A 17,071-nucleotide genomic window follows, 5' to 3' on the forward strand; every position below is an offset into this window, starting at 1 on the left:
CTCGATAGAGGGGGTGCTTTGCTTGCCGAATACGGGTTACTTTTACCAACCGTAATCAAGTACTACTCAATTCCTCTGTTAGTATTATCCAACTCCGAGTCCAAAATAGGGGACTTCTTTGCTAGCCAAACGGGTACCATTTAAATTAAACGGCATGAATAAATACTCGAGCCCTTTTTGTCGATTCCCTCTTCCGAGGGACTGGGGAGAGAACTTTGCTAGCCGAGTCGATTACCTTTAAAGACACTGGACAGTATTGGTAATCGTCAAAGACCAGTCTTCTTACTTGGTGTGTCCCAACATATGCATAAAATAACAAACCTATGAAAATTTGAGCTCAATTGGTCGTCGAAGTTGCGAGATAATAATGAATGAAAAAACACCCTTGTCACACGAAGTTGTGTGCTTTTAGATGGTTGATTTCGAGACCTCAAATTCTAAATCTGAGGTCTCGAAATCAAACTCGTGGAAAATTACTTCTTTCTCGAAAACTATGTCACTTCAGAGGGAGCCGTTTCTCACAATGTTTTATACTATCAACCTCTCCCCATTACTCGTCACCAAGTAAGGTTTTAAAATAATCATTATTTCGAGTAATTGCCAAAAGTGTCCACTGCCTTTAAAATTATACTCAAGAAGTCATGTTTTGTCCCACTCCGAATCTGATTCCCTGTTGTCCGAGGACAGTACTTTATTAGCCGAGAACGAGAACCTTAAAAGGCGGTACCCAAGTATAGAAGGCCCTCCTATTTTGTCCTAATCAGGGTCATATTTTGGGTAAAGTTTCATGTTACTTAGATATTTTGTGCACGTCTGTTCGAGTTGACTCTGATTTAGAATATTGAAACAGGAACATGTGTCTTGAGGGGTAATTTTCTCGATGGTGGGATTTGAAATGGATACACGATCTGGTAATACATGTTCGTCCCCTTTCAGAAAGAACTTGCAAACCAATCTGTACCTAATCAGCTCCAAGTATAAAAAAATATACATATAAATATATATAATATTAGAAAAACATAATCTGGAAAAGTCCTTTATTACAAGGCCATGGTCCTGCCGGTTATAAGACCTCGTCGCCGCTCTTTTATTCCTTATACAATCGTAAAACATATTAAAAATTAGAACCCAGATCAGTGAAGGGGAAATTAGGTCAGTAAATGTGCTGTTTGTTCAAGTTGTCTGGTCCCATATCCTCAATAATAAGGAAAGGTATTGGTTTCACATACATCGAAAACATACATACATCCCGACAATATATCACGTGACCAATTCTTATGTGTTTTATAAGAAACGTTTTAAATTTTTTTCATGGTTCCTGACCATTAAAAGTTAAAGTTCAAGTTTTTTTCGTCAGAGCGGGTGATACTCTTTGAAATACCATTCACTCAAAAAAAATTATTTTTTAATGTTTGGGCCAAAAATCTGACATAGCATCTTTAAGAGTTCAATACCATTTTTAGTTGAATAAACAAACAAAAATAACGATATATACCCAGTTATTTTCATCGTACAATTTATTACAATTGTTTCAAAGTATTACATGATTATTTTGTGTTTTGCAAGGGCTTTTTCCGTTTTCTTTTAGAAACGTACTTTAAGAAAAATGTGAAATAATACCATCAATACTTTGCAGATTGGACAGATTGACACTTTTGAAACAATTGTTTTGAAACAATTGTTTTGATTAGTTTGAAATATTTAGTGCTAGCGATTGGAACCAGTTTTACCAAATGGCGACCAAAGTTTAAGGAAACCACACCATTTCGAGTGATATTTGTGTTAATCGTTTTATGCTACTTTTAAAAATTGTTCCAATCAAATTTCATACCCAACGCTTTTATAGCACAAAGCACCCAATCCGAAGATAACGTGTCATTTGAAGGTATTCTAATGATTGGCAATAATTTGATTGTCGTTTTCATGCACAATAGTTAATACAATGAACAAAAGCTGCTGTTTCAAAATGACCCTATAATATTAGAGGTTTTTCTTAAAAAAAAAAAAAAATCGTACCAAATTAATAATATTAGTAAATCAACAAGAACAAATAAAGTAAAACAAAACTTAAAATAGATCATTTCCGAAAAAGGCTTTGTGCGAGATCAAAATCACCAAAATTCATATATAAATACCCTACCGATATCATAACACAATTGTCATCACAAAATGCAAATTTCATTATCCAACTAAAGAACACCCAAACGGATACAAAACGAGCCCGATGGTTTTCCCGAGTCTTATTCCAGGCAGGGGAGTAACGAAAAGAAAAATTAAGAATTTCAGATAATTTTAATTTAGAATTTGGTGAAAATTATTAACTTGAGTCCTGATTTTTTTAAATTATAGTCAGGTATAAGTGTTATAATAATAATAATAATAATAACAATAATAACAATAATAATAATAAAAATATGTGAAGTGTGACTATAGTCAGACTCCAAAAACAGAGTTCACAAAAACTGCTGGTGATTTTGAAGTTTGTTGACAGTTATGACTTGCTTTGGATAAGACAGTATTTGTATTTCAGTATGGAAATCTCTTAAACCAATGACTTGTATTATTTCATGTTTTCTTTTCACTGATAAACAATACTACATTGGATATACAATATATTATCATGTTTTTATTATTGACAATTATGTGTTTGCACCTTCGTAACCGACGAAAGACACGTCATTTGAGATTAAGGACCGATATCATTAAGAAACGCCCAGTTTAAAAGTTTTAGGTGACTGCAACATTGGCTGAGGTGAAGCTTATGCTATGACGTCAGTCCATTATGCACAACTCATTACGCTATGAGTATTTGTGGTTTATATGGAGAATATGGACAGCTGATGATTACCAACTTTGATACGGTGTTTGCCTATTATTGGTTTGCTTGAGTTCCACTAGCGGTACCACAGTCTTCTGGACGAAGGGCGCAGTTGAACTGGCATTTGGGACCCCCATGGACGCCTCTACACTTGCATCTAGCATCGCCATCTGAGTCAATTGAGCAACAGCCATGACCAGTACAGTTGTTTGTCTCTTTCGCTACGAGGAGACATGCTAAGTTGGGGGACGGTGCCAATACACCCGGGCAGACGAAGGGCTCATTTTCTGGTATGGCACCACCATCAGTACCACTTCCCCCGGCTCCATTGGCTGAACCACAATCTTCTGGACGAAGGGTGCAGTTGAACTGGCATTTGGGACCCCCATGGACGCCTCTACACTTGCATCTAGCATCGCCATCTGAGTCAATTGAGCAACAGCCATGACCAGTACAGTTGTTTGTCTCTTTCGCTACGAGGAGACATGCTAAGTTGGGGGACGGTGCCAATACACCCGGGCAGACGAAGGGCTCAACTTGTGATGTGACACCACCACCAGTTCCTCCGGTTCCTCCATTCTCGTTCCCAGCGTTGCTGTCTGATGAACTGCACCCAATTGGACTGCTAGCACAATCATATTGGCATTGATTGCCACCGTACCCATCCGAGCAACTGCATTTTGCTCCCCCACGAGCATCCGAGGAGCAACAGCCGCGATTATTACACTTGTTCATTTCAGTGAATACGAAACGGCAGCCAACAAGGTCAGTTGTTTCAGAACACATGAACGAGGTGCTGAACGTGTCTGGACCATTAGCATGGGTGGTAGTGTCGGACGGAGTCGAGCTGTCCACATTTGTGCGAGTACCTCCATCTTCTCCATTATCTGCAAAGAGCAAGGGAAACATGATGCTTAAAGGTTGATCAATTTGTAGCACTATATTCTTCTAGAGGCAGTTCACCTGGTATAATGCTGCCACCTAGCGTTACAAAGTCTCACATTGATATATCTAACACAAAATGCTTAAAAGTATAGAGCTTGTTCCAACTCGGACTCCAGTTCTGCTGATCGGGCTCCGTTTGGTGTGTCAGAACACCATGCACAATGATGAGCCCAAGACTTGTGAGCCAAAGCCAGAGGCAGGGCCTTGTGAGCCAAAGCCAGAGGCAGGGCCTAAGCCTATTACTAGCCTATGCTTGGTGGAGAAGCCCCAAATGAAATCACCTGTTAAACATTTTGTCAGATACAGAGGTTGCATATTACTTACCAGTATTACTACACGAACCGTCAGTTCCACATCGGCACAGGCAGGAATGTGTACCGTCATCTTCAGTCAAACACACACTGTTGCCCGCGCACGGGTTGCTTGAACAAGGATCTGCAAGTCAATACGTAAATATGATATTTAAACACAATCATGACCAAACAATTTACCAACAAATTGTTCTCAATCAAAGATTAAAATGCGAACTGACAATTGCTCCAATTAAAACAACATTGAGCACTTGGCCTAATAGCACCTTTATAGACCTTGAGGTCAGGAAAGCTTACCTGGTTTGCTGCAATCCTTCCCCTTAAAATTGTCTGGACACTTGCACATGTAATTGACGCCATCATTGTAGTTAAGGTAACAAGACCCTCCATTTTTACAGGGATCGAACGCACATGACACTATTAAAAACAAAAATAATAAAGAGCGGATGATTAGAGATTGTTAATTGAATGGTGAAAAAGCATGACAGTTAAAGTTAGCTTGTTATTGGACATTGACTTATTATGTTTGTACAGCGAATATCGATGTTGCTTTTAAGATATTGGATTTTGGACATTAACATACATGTTTGTACAGTGAATTTCTTCCTCGACACTTGGATATTGGATGTTGGACATCCACATATGTTTGTACAGGCGGCCTTCATTGGAATCTGTTTCCCCACCCAACAGATGTGAGAAACTTAGCTTGAATAAATTATAAATATATTGTAAAGTATGGAAAACAGCATATGATATTGAACAATTAAAAACAGACGAGCTCTTACTTGCTTGTTGGCATTGTGGGCCGGCGAATTGAGCGGCGCATGTGCAAAGGTATCCACCGTCAGTAGCTGGGGTACACGCCCCGCCATTTAGGCACGGAGAACTGTCACAAGGTGCGGCTTCAAAAATAATGAAGAAACAAAAACAGATGTGTTAGAAATTTGAATTTTGAATTTGACGCGAGTGACAAAATGTTGTGGTCTTTTGGGGCAACGATAATGGAAAGTTGTGTTTTATTATGGTGGCCAGTGGGGCATAGGCAAATGGACAAATGGAAATTTAGTTATATTATTGCAATAGAATTCCGTTCGAGAGTACGAGTAAAACCACAAAACAAGACGGACCTATAATTGAAAATCGAACACTCGGACTCTTTTACTTGTTTGGGTTGAACTCCAATAAAACTGAAATGGAACTTAAAAACAACTTCGGGTCGACGATGGTCAATCCCGGGGTCACAGGGAAATCTGTCCGTAGGAGATTTGGTCCCCCATATATGGAAATTAACATCGGTTGGAGGAGGAGGAGTCAAAAGAGGGCGCTATCAGAAGATGTTTGACATAGTTTGCGGTAGGGGGAGCACAGAATCTCCTGCCACACCGGCACTTCGTTTCTTTACCTGGGTCGTTCTCGCAGTGTGTTCCAGTGTGGCCCGAGGTACAGTGGCAGATGTACCGCATTGAGTCAGTACTAGAAGACATACACATTCCACCATTCTGACATGGGTTACTATCGCATGCATCTGTAAGAAGAAGAATATTGTTTCTGAATTGGTTAACTGGCAATAACAGTAATGAGAGGACGAACTCAAAAACGTTGTGCTTGTTTTCTCCTGAAATTATTCGTTTGTTCCCCGGAGTATCAAGTTGTTCGGTCCTTAACATAAACTTAAGACAAAGTTTTTCAAAATAATTGCTTTACGCATTTTTGTTTTCTTTTCTGTGAGAACGTCTTATTCCCAAATATTGACCGGACCTCAATACAACCATTATTGCAGTCTGGCCCTAAATATAACCGAAGTGTTGCCCCTCATTTAGAAAGCTCTTACATTTTACCTTAGACCAGAATAGTCGGAGTCGTGTACTTCAATGTAGCCCAAACCAAAATTAGACTGCATCTAGGAACATGTAGATCCGTGCTTCACATAGGCACGAGGTCAAAGGATATTACTTAGCCCAAGACTACACTAAAATGCAACCAGGCATCTAACGTTAATAGGCACAGGCTAATACATGTTAAATAGATTTGTGTTTATTCAACTAATAACTTACTTATAACGATTTCGCAGTTTGTACCCTCTCTATTCGCTGGACACAAGCAAGCGTAACTGTTCCGTATTGACGAGGTTAAACATATTCCCGATACACATGGATTGGAGTCACATGGACCTGTAAAAAAGAAAAAGAACGTAGAAAATGGCGAGGGCTATTTTAACAAAAAAGTTTTAATGAAATTATTCTTTCACAGCAGCAGAAAATTACCTCTTTGTTTGTGTCGTGGAGTTCTTGACAGACAAGCATATAGCGTCCCTTTTACCCAACGTTTCACAAATCAATTCCATGGATGATTAGATTAATTTTATGTACATAGCAATAACTTCAGAAAAAACACAAATGTACTATTGACTGGTTCCCCAGTAGGCAAACAAGTTTGATTGGCAGAATGGCGATAGTATTGGAAACCTCATAGTTTAGTCACTCTATGCGAAAATGACTATCGCAACAGAAATGCCATTTTTCGGCAAATGACTCCTGAAGCCCTCTCACACACCATATCAACAAAGTACTAAACATATCAAATGCTGAAGACATCTAGAAGCCCGCAACAAAGAAACATTTTAATTTTTTTCTTGTTGTTATTTTATTCTATTTAAATTTGTATCTTCTTTATTTCTCACTGACGTGTGTAAAACATGTGTAGCGTATTGTGGCAAATCGGAATACCTACTATAACCATGGAGGTAGAAATAGAACCTCCATGCTATAACCAAAAGCTTCTGTAGCTTACCGAACTGACAAGTGTCTCCGGAAAATCCTTCCTCACAGTTACAAGCATAACCAGTACCGTCTGCCGATCGGAAGCACGATCCACGATCACACGGGTTAGGATCACAAGGGTTGGATGCTGGATTAAAATCAAGATAAACAGTTATTAACTCAATATGTAAGATGGAAAAATGGAGTTAAGTTGGAAAGTTTTAAACACGGGAGGTCTGGTTGACGTTGTGGTATCATTTACCACCTTCTGCTTCTAAGACCACGGTTCGAATGTGCGTGGATTGGGTTTTCAGACCCTACCTGATTGCGTGCTTTTTTTCTGGAATAATTCTCATCTGAAATTGAAATTTTCTTCATTGTCTTCTCTCCATTTGGTCATTGGCTATAATGCAGTGATTAAGTTAACTTTTCTAAGGGTTTGTAGTAACTTCACCAATAGTCTGCGTCATTCTTATTATAGAAAGGTTTTTTGTTTAACTTTCAAAAACTTCACTTCTTCGCTGACAGTTAAGATAGATTTCAACTTACGTGCACTTTGTGTGATTGCGACGACCGCAAACACAATGACAAGTTGTATCTTCATGGCGTTAGTCACGTCGTCACTTCGGGCAGCGCGTGTAAATCTGTATTGAAAAGAGGAAAAAACAAGAGTGTTTATAAATACTGAAACTTAAAACTTAAACCGTTGACCGTATGCACATGACGCAGTTTGAGCAAGGCGCCCTTACAAAGAAGTCAGGGTGTTCTGTTGGCCAATCCTGTTCGATGCACGTCATACAAACCTAGCCTGAACATCTGATGCTGTCACATTTCGACACAGGGAGCCAGTCTAGAACAGTTTATCTTAAGCATTGTTTTGTGTTTTGTTTACACCAATATTCAGTTCAGTGTAATTTGTTGTCACTCGACCTTAACCTCGTATTCTATGTAATGTGGTCATTCAAGTTAAAAGGAGGATTGCGGAGACTGACTCGACCTCAACCTCAACCTCAATATGCGTATATGTAGTGACGTAGGAGCCCACCTCATTCAATCACAGTAGTAATCAATCAATCAAACTGACAACCCGCTATTGGTGGATTGGCTTTGGTTTAAATTGTTGGTGTCAAACGCTCAAGTTACCATATAAAAATCATTCTAGCGAAAACCTCTAGATGTTTTCATTTAAAATGAAAACTGTCACCTCGAGGGTGGGGGCTAAATGTGGACGAGCTGGTGAAATTAAAATATTAAATTGCCCTCAAGGTGTCGTCAAATCGAGACAATATTATGAATGTATACAGAGTTTGGATTTAGTCTCTCCCACATTTTATTGCAGTCCTCATTACTTTTACAAGATAGACTACCATGTGCCTTATTGAGAGTCAGTCTTTATGTTGTAAGAAGAGCGAGTGCTATACAGTTCTGACAACCCTGTATTTCTGAAGGGGTGTTTGGCCTGTACCTGGAGGGAGTTTGGCCCTGACTAGGATGTCACACTGGTTTTTAGGGTGGCGTAATACGAATACGTTTAGTTGCGATGCTTATAGGTATAGTAAAACGTCCAACTCGTCAAAATTTAACACGAAAGATGAGCACTCGCCTGATTTCGTTTATGAATTGAAAATAAATATTGTACGCACTGTATCCTTTCACTTTTTATATTAATAAATTTGTGGACAAACAAAATACCAGACTTGTGTCAACAGGTATCCACTAGTTTTCAACAACAACAATATTTCTTTTGGAAGTGATTAGTGAGCCGTGGTGTTGGGGTTCCAACTGCTTTCACTACACCGTAACCTTGACCGATGCGCAGCCGGGCATGCCATCACGATGGCATGCCGTGTATGGATTATTTTTAAAGTAATATTGCAACATTGATCCTTCTCAAAGAAAAACTGTTTTGTTTAGTATATTTTGTTTGTCATCTTCGTTGGGGTGATATTACACATAAAAAAATAACCCGTCATTAAAAATATTCGTTGAAATAGTAATGCCTGCTTTCAAGACAGCAGAGCAAAAAGGGTTAAAGGCTTTTAATACTGAAACCCCAAAATCTTTGAATGTTCCATTGTTTGAATTGGAGACGCGAAGAAGAGGAACCAAGGACTATCTGAGCCACATATACATTTGCCCCTTTAAAGTTCATTTTTTAATTAAAAAACATCATTTACAATATATACAAAATTGCTATTACAGATATCGTATCAGATACAGCTGTTGTTGACAAGTATTACTTGGACTAAATATGATCTGAAATGGCAGCGACAAGAACGCGAATTGATGTTCGTTTATTCCCTTTTTTTAACAAACTCGTCTTATGTTGACCACTCTAGCCCTAGTTTTCAGTTTTACTCTTTTGCTGATAAGAAACTTTTCATATTTAAAAGAAAAGTTGCCATGGCTTGGCCAGCTGTTTTCGACGTTTCGTATCTTCTTCGACGTCTTAGTTGTTTGAACCAAAACTTCATTTTTTTAATGTAGCCTTCGAAATCCATTATGGAGTAAGATTGACAACACGACGTCCAGGCATTTCCGATTTATTGTTATTATTTGTTTTGTATTTGTAAGCTCTCTACTCAAACCTGAACTGGATTATTCTGAAACTTCCGCAGATTACACACAAGAAATGTTCTTTTAAAACTACTTAGCTGGAATAGTCACTGAACCAAATGTTGCATCAAAAAGATTGGCAATTTATTATAGTCATTATCTGTCAGGGCTGTACACTTCATTGCCTGCAAAAATAGACTGTCTTTGCATTCGAGCGAAAAAATGTAATCTTGACGAATATTCTCATTCAATTGTGAACACAAGGTGTTTATTTTGCCCGCTAGGTATTCGCAAAATGTCGAGTAGAGCTTCTTTTACCTTTTGAAACTGTACAAAAAGAGGAATTCGATGGAATGCAGGTATGACTTTGACCGTGTCGCTCTCTCATTTTGCTGTTTTCGTTTTGCATCAATTCGTTTGTGGCTGACATTGTCTTTGTGTGGCATGTTTCTTTAGAATTTCTACATCTGTTATAACAGAACAAACTCAATCTAATGACACTTTAATCAACACAATGGTGTTTTGGGAATACAACGATCCCACTTGTTGAGGTCAGCATTTCTCGCCAAGTCAGAAACTAAATAACTGGACTAAGAACGGATATAAAGACATCGCCCAGCCCCATTATACCTCTCTTTACAAAAGAAATAAATGGAATGTACATTTTTGAATCTACCGTAAAATGAAACATGTTGTGATTACAGATTTAGCTTTTCAATTCCTCGCATATTTTTCATGGTGCTAAATCCATTCAGTCAACTGACTTATACTCCCTGCCCCTAAAGGAAAAAACTGAAGTAGGCCATATACAACTATTTATATAAGCGTTGTACATGGCAGAGTACGTGCTTTTTTGCTAAGTTAAGAAGAATTCATTTGATATTATTAATTATGTAAATTCCTTTCTCATGATTTTAATAAAAATTACTGTGCGAGCGAGCCTCTATAAAACCGTTTGTATAAGTGATTATAAACTCTGAAAGAAAACTATGTTTCTACTGATATCAGAATAACACGCTGTACATGCAAGACCGAGTAATTAGAACTAAAAATTAATAAACATATGTTTATTTTGTTTAACCCTGTCCAAGGGTAAATTGGGGTACGCATTTTTTGAGAAAAACAAAGCAGTCTATCTAATCACTATAATATTGTTCATGTTGGTCCGTAGAAAACAGCTCCGTAGAAAAAGAAATCACTCCGCAGTTACATTATTGTTATTTTTATCATGACATCATCATCAGTTCTTGTATTTCTGTTGAAAATTCAGAAAAAATTGGCAATAGGGCCTAACTGTATTTTTCGTGTTTTGAAAAACAAGTCTTTTCGGCAACCGGATATAGGTGGGTGGGGCTACTTTGACCACGACGTAAACCCGAGACCAATCACTAAAATATGCCATTATTATCACTGACCAATCACGCGTATCTTTTTAAAATTTGCAATTCTTATTATTTTTGGGCGTGTGTGCCAAATCGTACGAATAGTATTTCTATATCACTCGTGACCTTGATAGACAACAATGAATGGTCAGAAAAGTCCCGGTAGCAATACCATGAAAAAGTGATAAACCAACAGCTTGACATTCTTGTGGTTTAATGACGGTGAGCGTGATGGGAATACTTTAGAATATGTCCAAGTTGTCCCGGGGACCTGCGTCATTTAATCCTCCATACAAATTGCCATTTGTAGAAATACTTTCGTTTGAAGAAGGTATTCAGTAATCTGTGTAGATTCAATTGTGAATTTATTTGCTCATTTGGGAGAACATTTCCCAGGATAAAAATTTAAATGGTATTGACAGTTCGGCTTTAATTTACTCAATTTAGCCACAGGGTTGCATTGGGTCTGGTTAAGTTGCTTTGCTCTCACCTCTTAGGGTCATAGTGTAATTAATACAATGCGTCAACTCTTACTCAGTCAAGTTGTAAACGCACAAACAAATATTCTTGTTAAAAAGTAAACACATTCTTGCAACTCGTACTTTACTCGTCCTCAATAAAGCCTATATACCTCTTATTAATAGCCGTTTTCGAATCCTCCGCTTCGGCACCTATAGGCTTCGGCTCCTCACTGGCTCTAGCTATATAGGCATTGCCACCTGTTTGAAACCCGGACCGAATGTGTACGTGTTCAAAGTTATTGGTAAAGCCAATTAACAGCTTGTCACCAATTACAAGGCAAAGGTTAACTCATACCCAAGGTGACAGAAAGTCCGATTTCGCAAACGTCACTTCCACCATGGAAAATCTTAGTCTTTTGGAAAATTTTAAAAGACAAGCATGATATTCTTCCCATATGAATGTCATACCCGATTTTTGGCTGTTGTACAAATCTGCAATTTGCTTTTAAATGAAATGCCCTGAAAAGTCTACCAAAGCCTAATGACCATCGCCAGTCCTTGTAATCAAAGAAATGTCAATCAAAGTGTCCAACCTCTTGTTTTAAAAAGGCAAAAAAGACGCAGAAAAACAAAAGTGAAAGCACGTTTTTCAATCCAATACAACAATGTTTTATTCTGAAAATCATTGCTTGTTTTTGGCAAAATGGCAACCGAAATGTCCAACTTTGATAACAACGCAGAGGTGCGTTTTTTGCATCAAGGCGTAAGGGAAAGTCGAAAGAGTAGCCGAGGCCCAACGTTAGAGTTGTGGAGATAAATTATAGGATTTTTTGGTGGTGGGGAAACTATTGATTTAGAAAATGCTATCACAAAGAAGTAACGTAAGATCCAGGACATAAATCTGAAAAACTATTGCTTATGCATTAAGTGTACGTTATGCTATAAAACTCGTTTGTATTTAGTTTAATGCAATATTGTTGAGTTACAAGTGATGCTATAGATAATTAATTGCATTCTTACAATCGATGTGGCTTTGTCAAATGATGGACGGCCTCCCCTATTCCTGGGGCGACCTGATTCATTGTTAAGCTTTTATGTTTGCCTATATACCACGGGTCGTTCTTGTTGCTATGGTTCCAACTTCCGTTTTTGTTTATTTTGGTATTATTTTATTTTGCCTTTAACATTTCGATTGTTCTATATAAATGTACAAATAACACAATTGTTGCATAAATTTGCGTGCTTTCATCTTCAGACCTAAAGTCTTTCTCATATTCAAATATTTTTTTGTGAGAAGTTACCTCTTTATCAAAAACTACGTTACTTCAGAGAGAGTCGTTCACCGTTGCCTATTACCGAGTATTTTTTTTATGCTAGCATATAATTGTTAATAGTTATTAAACGTGTCCAGTGCCTTCAAGTACGTCTTTGCTGTTAAAAATGTTGCCGTAACCTTTTTTTTTCGCATTCTAAAAATTATACACAATTTCGATTAAAGCCAGACTAATATTAAATGGGTTATTTTTACCTTTGATCTTCTGTTGGGTTGGTAAAGTGAAGCACTGTTATCTCTGACCAGTCCTCTTGTTCAAATAAAAGAAAAACAAAAACGACGCTCCTTTTTCCGGTTCCTTTTTTTCTCTGAACAGCAAGGTGTTGTGATCTCTCCTTCCTACGCAGCTGTAATATTATTACACTTGATGGTCCAAGTTCACTCTTTTTATACCCTCAATGCTGTGCAACTTTCACTTCAGTAGACCCCAACAAAGAAAAAAATTCCCCTCGTGTACGACAGTCGCCGTCCCATTGAAATTGGTACTTCTTTTGTGTTGTGATGATGACGTATTCCAAATCACTTTCACTTTTTTTCCAGAACGATCGTTTATATTTGCAGAAAAAAACTATTACTGCCGACGGGGCTGGTTTTTATGCTTCAGCTGCCTAGCCGGACCACACGTGCATCAGTGTTTGAGCTGACGTCACAATGCAAACAATTCGAACTATTTGAAATTGGAAAGGACCTTTTTGCGTTTACATTGTATGAAGATGGTCAAGTCAATGGTTAACTATTTCCGATGCTTCAAATCTTTTTGCCAGAATTGATATATGTATATATGATTTTTTTTTAAGAAATAACTTGCACAGTTATTTTTTCATACCGCAAGTCTTAACTGCTTCAAACCAGTTTAAGCCAGTGGTTTTCGCTGTTTGTTTTCTCGTGAAAAAAAACGGGAATATAAAAATTAAAAATTTTGCTTTTGCAATCAAATGTAAATACTAACTGTAATAATAACAATGATGATCGTCACAAAAAAAAAACAATTTTGTAAGTCATCGGAGATTTCCTCACAGAAGATGCCCCGACGTGGCCGAAATTTGACCATGTCTTCCCGTCCAAAAGGAAGATAAAGAGGACAAAACTCAGTATTAAGCGTGGTATACATTTATATTATTATTAAAACTAATTTCCAAACTTTATATTCAGCTCCGTAGCCAGCATGAAAGAAAATCCAAACATTACCAAAGTTACCTTTGTCCATCTTCATTAGCATAGTTGGTCACGTAACTGGAGGACAAGTTTGTGATCATACTACTTTCCAAACGCAAAGTTAACAATTAAACCAAGATGTCAAAAAGACACACGGACACCCTCTAAGGCTCTAAGTCAAAGTTTTGACTCCCATAAATGGTCGACCGTGTTTGTCGACGAGGTAAAACGAAAACCACGCAATTTCGAGGCATGTTTGTGTAGAACAACATCTTTCTAAGCATCTCGATTTTATAACAAATGGTTACAGGACGCTTTTCAAAGACCAACTCGACCGATACAAGGCAATGTGTTCCTTTAATTATTGTCACCTTCGATCATCTAGTACAACCCTAAACGCTTCCCCAGGTATAGTTCACACCTGTTGTTGTCTACCTGATGGTCTCGGTTTTTTTCTCGTTTTTTTTAGGGGGTGGGGTGTCACAGCATGCCGTTTTAAAGTTTTTTTATCGTTTCGACGAATCAACAAACAAAACTTGATACACGGACTTCCTTCCATATTTGGTATTAATTTTAACCACTCTGCATTCTTCTCGCTGACCCGTTCAACCAGACCGCTTTTTCATCAACAACTTTCCCAAGGCCGCATTGTGAGGGCCTAATAAACCATGCGTACTTGCATGTTTTGCCGTCCCTAAAGAATTCAACAGCCATCAAAGCGGTTAGCGACTCGTTTCGATAGGCCGAATTTAACCTTTATAGTCACCCCGGGTCATGTTTTAATTCACATGTTTTCTCAATTTTCTGTCAGATTCAATATCATTATTTTATTTATTTGTGAGTGGTGTAAACGTTTCAATTGCGTGGGTAGTGAGATAATTGGCATCCTATACATTTCTCCCTTGATGACGGCCAAGAATTTACTAGTCGAACCGTCGAGTAATCCCAAGGCTCTTATCATAATTATTGTTAGAGAAAGAATACAACGTGTCACCGCGACCTTTTACAGGCCTATATTATACACATTAGCGACATCACAGCCTCGATCTTTATACCAATCGGTGGCTGGCAAAAGTACGAACAGCTAACACTCAACTTTCTATCACATCATAATGCTTGTAGCGGTGCGTTTAGGCTCGGTTCAAACTAAAATGTCACTCCAAACGATAACAAAAAACTCTTAGAATTCAAAAAGGAACACACTCATCGTCTTGTAGGGCTTTGGATGGCCGCATGTATAAGCCACTCACGCCATCGCATATTAGCACTTCGTTATGATTATCCGCTCTATTTACCAAAAAGCATGCATGATTTTTGGTAAATAGAGCGGATGCAAGCATTCCCAACGCATAAACTCTATATACACAGAGCACAGTTTTCTGCACTAAATCCATACCACATGGGTATGTCCAAAAAGAGATGCAACCAGGAGAGCATCCTAAACAATAAGTTTAACAATGTAAAACAATCACCTGTAGATCAAAACTCACCTCAAGATATTGGGGCTATATGATGACCACGATTTTCCCACTCGGCTAGACGTTTTAGAAAAAATCTTCAATCCGGAATGCCTCCTGATCTTCTGTGAAACCCCCCTTATAAAGCCTTAATTTTGTTGGTCACTGACGTTAGAACAATCACTGATTGGTTAATTTACGGTTTCACGGAATATTTATACAATGTGAGTTTGAAATATAGTTACTATTGGTCAGTTTATGAATGTCTTATGATATTCCTCACCTCCTGGAGTGGTGTGCATTAAGATTTCGCTGACAAAGTATCTTTTCCTCGTTCTCCTTGAATGTTCAACTTTCAAACTTGACCCACAACGTCACTGTTAAGGTCACGACTTGGGACTAGCAGTCCTTAAGGGATACTAAACTTGTCTATGACCCATAGAATAATTGACCAGAAGGTTGTGGACAATCCCTGAAGACGATGGGGGATTTTCTTAGAATTAACCAAAAATAAATTTTCAGTTGACCTTTCTTAATAATTTGACAATAATATTATTGTTACCCTTGTGTTTGGGAACATATGGACATACCTATTAACTTTGGTCAGCAGTTTTGTGCGCTCATAGTGGTTGGAACCTTTTGTTACAGGAAAATTGGGTGAGGTTCTGCCAAATTTCTTCGAAAATTTAGAAGACAAAGATTCTATTTTGGAGGGTAATTCCTAATACTTGACATCACATTGGTTTACGTCAGTTTCCAAAGTTGGGCAAACTTTGGTTATTATACGGAAATCAATAAACTGATGCAAGGATAAGTTAAACGAAGAAAGGTGAATAAAAATATTAAAAAAACTTTTGTAAAATAGAATGTGCCTGTCCCGCGCATTTTTCGGAATGTGTAACCATTCAAAAATATTCTTTGGTTTTCGTGTGAAGTAATCAAAACTGCACACCAGTGGGTCGAATACGTTTGGAAAATCACACCGGTGTATCTGGTGGCCCTGAGAGCAGAGGTGTAAAGCTTACACACGGTGTCATAAAGGTGGCTTACAAACCAATCACTCTCTCCCCTTTGGAATTGGAGGGGTCCATTGGAAGGGCTTTGTCAAATGTAAGAGAAACTGTGTCACGGTTTCTTCATACGAAAATTGAAAGTCTGGGTCAGTCGTTTAGAAGGATTGTTGTAAACAAAATGTCCGGGGAGTGGGGGGTACGCAAACTTTAAACAAAAATGTGTTGTAAAGTGATTTTACCCAAGGTGAGAAGGCCGGGAGTGGACCCCATTTTCAAATAAATCGTGTGTGGCAATATCGGACTTAACAAAATACCGTTTTTAGTAGGTTTTGAGTTTCTTTCCCCGGGGCAGTGAGTTTTCGCGGTTGTTGCTTAACGATTGATTGAGTTTCTGTTTGTGTGTGGGCACAGTAACAATAATTGTAGGTCAATTTTAAGAGGTTGTATTGAGAAATATTGGATCAAAGGACAATAGATGATAGTTCAAGTCTTTTGATAAGAAGTGACACACGCATAAACTATGTCGAAGTAATTGTTATCTCAACAGTGCCTTAATTCGGCACCCTGTGATACACAACACTATTTTATTATATTTTTGTATGAACAGGTAATAAAGAGTGAAATCTGAGTTCAACAAACTACAACTAGCCTTCAACATGAACAACAACTCGTACATGTGGCCGTACAAATTGTCCTCTAACGAGATCGACATGAGGGTCAGTGTAGGGTTCAACGTTGCCTGAACATCTGACGTCACACTTCAAGGCTCGTGAATTACGCCACAGATCTGCTGTTGAGCCCACGTACATAAACACTTTTGACCTCACATCATTGCACATACATGGCTTTCATGGTCCTGGAGATTCGCAGTTAAACCCGAC

At 38.2% G+C, this 17,071-nt stretch overlaps 1 protein-coding gene across 2 annotated transcripts; it reads right to left on the bottom strand.

The window, feature by feature from the left end:
• Window positions 1-1,252: 1,252 nt before the first annotated feature.
• Window positions 1,253-15,267, bottom strand: LOC139940727 (uncharacterized). Of its 2 annotated transcripts, none has more exons than XM_071937094.1 (9): window positions 15,211-15,267; window positions 7,383-7,477; window positions 6,865-6,981; window positions 6,129-6,245; window positions 5,477-5,599; window positions 4,860-4,976; window positions 4,372-4,491; window positions 4,088-4,198; window positions 1,253-3,705 (listed from the first exon to the last, which is right to left on the bottom strand). In XM_071937094.1, exons 2-9 carry the CDS (start codon window positions 7,435-7,437, stop codon window positions 2,873-2,875), a joined length of 1,593 nt encoding a protein of 530 aa, XP_071793195.1. In that variant the 5' UTR covers window positions 7,438-7,477; window positions 15,211-15,267; the 3' UTR covers window positions 1,253-2,872. The 2 variants fall into 2 exon arrangements, with proteins under 2 accessions (XP_071793195.1, XP_071793194.1); XM_071937093.1 differs by lacking the exon at window positions 15,211-15,267 and adding an exon at window positions 12,761-13,074.
• Between the last annotated feature and the right edge of the window lie 1,804 nt (window positions 15,268-17,071).

The sequence above is a fragment of the Asterias amurensis genome, chromosome 8 (assembly GCF_032118995.1).
Source record: "Asterias amurensis chromosome 8, ASM3211899v1".
NCBI lineage: Eukaryota > Metazoa > Echinodermata > Asteroidea > Forcipulatida > Asteriidae > Asterias > Asterias amurensis.